The sequence below is a fragment of the Cajanus cajan genome, chromosome 1, assembly GCF_000230855.2.
Source record: "Cajanus cajan strain Asha chromosome 1, NIPB_CcT2T_4, whole genome shotgun sequence".
In the NCBI taxonomy this organism is placed as follows: domain Eukaryota; kingdom Viridiplantae; phylum Streptophyta; class Magnoliopsida; order Fabales; family Fabaceae; genus Cajanus; species Cajanus cajan.
The window spans coordinates 46,236,165-46,241,302 of NC_138517.1; the positions used below are offsets into that span (position 1 = coordinate 46,236,165).

General features: G+C 32.4%; 1 protein-coding gene across 1 annotated transcript; it reads left to right on the forward strand.

Moving 5' to 3' along the window:
* Window positions 1-810: 810 nt before the first annotated feature.
* LOC109817221 (UPF0481 protein At3g47200) lies at window positions 811-2,952 on the forward strand. Its single transcript, XM_020382436.3, has 2 exons — window positions 811-1,460; window positions 1,963-2,952. The coding sequence occupies exons 1-2, from the start codon at window positions 811-813 to the stop codon at window positions 2,735-2,737; spliced, it is 1,425 nt and encodes a 474-aa protein (XP_020238025.1). The 3' UTR covers window positions 2,738-2,952.
* Window positions 2,953-5,138: the final 2,186 nt, after the last annotated feature.

Consider the following 5,138-nt stretch of genomic DNA (forward strand, 5'->3'; position numbering starts at 1 on the left):
ATAAAGATATAGAAGGCCCAAATAAATAAATCAAGAAGAAAGAGTCATTAAAATAAAATAATAACATTTTCTATGAATAGTAGAATGATGTTCCAGATAGCAGAAGTTGCATATAAATTAGGAAGCAAAGCAATCTGTTTCTCAAAAGAATACGTAGCACATTAAGTATTGCATTGAAGCACTTCATCGGCTACATCACTTATCCAAACTTGAAAACAATAAACAAACAAAATAAGCCTACAATATCTTTATGACAAAATCTGATTCTACTACCTTCCTTGTTTGATGGAACACCTTTTCACCACGAATTTGTTCAGACGTGATATATTAGCAAAGCAAATGCATCCAATACCCCTTATTTGAAATTGTTTAGTAGAGTGCTTTATCGATCTCAAGATTGTTTATACATTAATTGAAGTGCTTTTTCGCCGTTTATTCTCCACCAGTCATTCCAAACGTGACACATTAGTAAAGCTAAGTCTAAATGCATCTTGTAATAGTACTCCCTGCTTAATTAATTTAATCAAAGATTCGCGCGAAAATGATCTTAAATTGTTTTCTTTTTCTTTTTCTTTTTTGAATTCTATGTAACCATATTTCAGATACAAGGCAATTGCCCTACATTCCTGAATTTCTGAATTCATAAATCTGAAGTACGAGCAAAGCTCAGTGATTTTTATACTCCCCATTTCCACTATATAAAATGTAATGTGTAGTGTTTTCATGAACCCAAATTCATTAATCTGTTAAACACATAGACACGCCCAAGTAACCCACTAATCCTTCAATACCATTACAGCACAACACAACATGACTGAGACACCACCCCTCAGCCAAAAGTTTAGCCAACTTGAGAAAGCAAAAGGAACAGCACAAAATTCAGTCCAAAAGATACAAAGGGTAGCACATTATCTCCGAGATCGAAAACATTTTGCCAAACACTACTCACCCAGATTGGTGTCAATTGGTCCAATCCATCATGGTGAAAAGAACCTCCAGCTGGGAGAAAAATACAAGCTTATGTGGGCAGCAAGGTACCTTGAACGCACCAAACAAGATGCACAAGCTTTGTACCAAAAGATTGCATCAAATATCAAAGAGCTGAAGGAACTCTTTGCTGAGGATCTCATTGAAGCTTTCCCTGATGATGAAAAGCTATCGTGGATGCTACTTGTGGATGGATGTGCTCTTCTACAAATCTTGGAGAAAGCAAAAATACATTATCCAGAAGAAATGAAAGTCAAGGTTGACCAGTTGGTTCTTTTGTGGCAGGATGTGTTCTTGTTAGAGAACCAACTTCCCTATCAAGTGCTTAAACTGCTGTCAGGCCCCAACAATGATGCCACGCTATTAAAAATCATGAAAGATTTTGTCAAGTGTCATCATTTGTCGCCTGAAAAACCAAAACAACAGGTTAAGAAACAGGACACGGTCAAGGTTAAAACCAAGGATGAGGACAGGTATATCTCAGATTAAAGCTTATATATAATTTGAGTTTTGGTATGTATTTCTTGTTTTGTTAAAAAAGCAAACACTTTAAGATTGTGGATTATCGTGAGTCTTATTGCATGTTGACATGTGAGATAAGAATTCATTTTAGATTTATGAATAAAACACATCAATAATGACACCTTAGAGAGTGATATGTTCTAATTGCATGTCACATTTCAATCTAGATATAGAAAAAGAGACATGAACTAAATAACTCTAATTTTGGAAAAGAACAATCTTGTACTGTTGTTTATCTCTTCACAGATACATGAATAATACCTCAAAATCTATCATAAAAATATATAAACATTTCTCTAGAAATCTGTCCTAAAAATCTCTAAGGATCTCTTTAGAAATTTGTCCTAAAATTTGGTTTGATACACAAAATAATTGATTTGGATTAAAATATATCTAGACCCTCAAACTAATAACAGTATGATTAATTGTGATATGAACATGTTATGCGTTTAGTAAATCCTCAAAAGGGCACACCCTGCAAGGAAAACACACAGAAGAAATACCCCTGGAAGAAGTCACACAGCAAGGAGAACACAGAGTAGACATACCCCCGGAATCACCTATTCATCTTCTTGATCAGCTTCGCAGATATATCCTTGAAGACTCTCACATAAAACACCTTGGTGGCCCAAGAAACACGAACACGGGGCAGACGAGTGAGGAGATAACATACAGGAACATAAAGGAACTGAGAGCAGCAGGGATTAAACTGAAGACAAACAACTCACACAGTCTCAGAGACATCTCTTTCTCTTATCGCTGGCTGTGTCTTTGTGCAGAACTGAAGCTTCCTCAGATCACAGTTGATGACACAATAGCTCCTACTTTTCTCAACCTTATAGCATATGAGGTGTGTCCAGATTTTAAGAACAACTACGAGATTTGCTCCTTTGTGGCCTTCATGGACTCGCTTATTGACCACCCTGATGATGTTAAGGAGCTGAGAAAAGCAGGGGTTTTGCACAATGCCCTTGGGAGTGATGAGGAAGTGGCAAAGCTCTTCAACACCATAAGCACTGACTTGGTGCCTGACTCAGAGAGCTATTCGCATGTTAGAGCACAAATTGAGAAGCATTATAGGAACAAATGCTGGACGTGGATATCTCTTGGTTGTCATAGATACTTTAGCAACCCTTGGTCAATCATTGCTTTCCATGCTGCTGTTCTTGCTATTCTTCTCACTTTCATCCAAACTTGGTTTGCTATTCACCCTGCTCATGCTGGCTAATTCACTCACCATTTCAACTAGGTTGGGATTATGTGTCTTTCTTTTCTTTTTATGGACAATATTTAGATGAACTGCTCAGATACTTTTCGTGTTGTTTTCTTATCAGAATTGGAGTTTTACTTCACGTTTAAGTTAAATATCACAATTGACTACCAAAGTAAACTCCAACTCTTTTGAGAGAATAATAACATTAAAAGTAAAAAAAAAAAAAAAATTGCATCTAATTGTGTTTTTTAAGTATGTGTGAAATTAATATTCTTTTTATAATATAAAAAAAAACATATATTAAGATTTAAGTTAGTTCAAAGGTATATGCTCGTGCATAACTCACTTGGGATTTCATGTTTTGAAGACTATTAGATTCCTTTATATTAGAGCTATACAATCATGCTAATCAAAATGTAACCCAGATAAATAGACAGAGTCACACAGACAAGAGTAACACTTGATCAACAGGTATATGATTCATTTGCCTCGCATTAGAATTACACAATCATGCAAATAAAAATTAGAATCAGCACAATATATTACAAGAAAATTAGAGAAAGTTAAGAAATTTTCAATCTGATATTTGGATTCTGACTTCTTGACTTCGATCTTAGGAACAGTAACAGTGAGGACCCCATTTTCCACGGTTACTTTGATGGCACATGTTGTTCTTGTCTTCCTTTTCAAAGTTCCTTTCACCACTTCTTTGAAGGAACCTGTGATCCTCTACTTTTTCAGCTCAAGCACATCCTTTTTCCTAATAGCAAATTTGAATCTCTCCTTGAATTCATGTAGAATAAACTTACCACCTTTGAATTTAAGAAATTGAAAGAAAATCTTCAATTTTAATGCTTCGTGAATTTAGGTGTGACTGTCCCTCGCAACCATTCTTAATAAAAATTGAAACGGTTATGAAATCAGTCTAAATAGTTTAATAGTTTATTGGTCAAATCATATTCACATAATTAAAAAAAAAAATTAAACTACATAAAACTAGTGGGACTAAAATAAATTTCAAAACACTAAAATTAAACTATATAAAAATAGTAAAATTAAATTAAATCTTAAAATAAATTAAAACATCAAAACTATAATTTAATCGAATTTTTGTTACTTGTGTACAAATCAAGTAATTGTTTGTTTAAAATATATTAATCTAAGGTTAACTAAAGCATTGAGGCATTACATTGCAGGGATTGAAATGCTTAATCGTATTGTGATTAAAAATAAAATCGTAAAGAATAGAATAATGTTTTTTCAGTAATTAGTATATTAAAAGAAACTTTCAAGTAGCATAAACTGACATGGTTATACAACATAAAAAATAATTGACATGTTATAAAAACTAAAACAAAAAAGGTAGCATAAACTTAAGGAACTAGATAGGCTAATTTTTATGCACTTAGTGTAGGTTCACTTCTATAAACTATTGCAGCTCTTCATTGGCTATTACTTACTCTCATGAAGTCCAAACTAGATAACATAAAATAAAACATTAACAAAAGTAAATAAGCCTACAATCTTTATGATAAAATCTGATTCTACAAACTTGTTTGATGAAGCTTTTTCCCCACGAATCTATTCACGCTAGAAATATTAGAAAAGCAAAATGCACCCAACTTTCCTTTCTTAAAATTGTTCAGTAAAAGATCCCAAGATTGTTTATTGAGGTTCCTTTTCACAGTGAATTTTCTATCAGTGATTCCAAACTTGACACATTAACAAAGCTAAATGCATCTAGTACTTGGTTAATAAAAATATAGCGCAGAAGTACTTTTAATTTATTTTCTTCATTTTTCCTTTTCAATTCTGTATACTCCCAACTAATCGTAATCAAGCAAAGGATATTGTTTAATATATTCCTGAATTACTGAACTCATAATTCAAATTTGAAGTACGAGCAAAGCTCAGTGATTCTTAATACACCTTAGTTCGACTATATAAACTGTTACATTAAGTGTTTTTACGGGTTATCAACTTCATTAATCTAGAAAACTAAACATACCCACCAATCTTCCAATAGCATTATTCCACAACAGACTGAGACACCATCCGTCAGCCTAAAGTTTAATTCACTGGTGTTAGATTATTTAATTTAATAATAACTCGTGTAATTAAAGAATAATTTTTAATTAAAAGATGTTTAATATGATGATTGTTAAGTTTAAAATATATTAAAAGTCAATTAAAAATTATTTTAAAGTTATTAAAATCAATTCTCTCTTTTTTCATACCATAAGGATAATTTTGACATCAAAGAAAAACATTGAAAAAGGAAGTCGTAGAAATTAAAGTTGATTATTTATAAAAGTATAGTTTTTTTTTCTCATGACTTGGTTTTTAAGTATCTTTTAAAAACTTGTTTTCATAGAGAAAATTGTGAAAACTTAAAACAAAACTGTCAAGAATCAAT

Bases quoted from the DNA above. Each gene is read 5' to 3' on its own strand.
- LOC109817221 (XM_020382436.3), top strand. From the start codon at position 811: ATGACTGAGACACCACCCCTCAGCCAAAAGTTTAGCCAACTTGAGAAA. The intron at 1,461-1,962 runs GTATATCTCAGA...TTATGCGTTTAG, and splicing joins AAAACCAAGGATGAGGACAG to TAAATCCTCAAAAGGGCACA.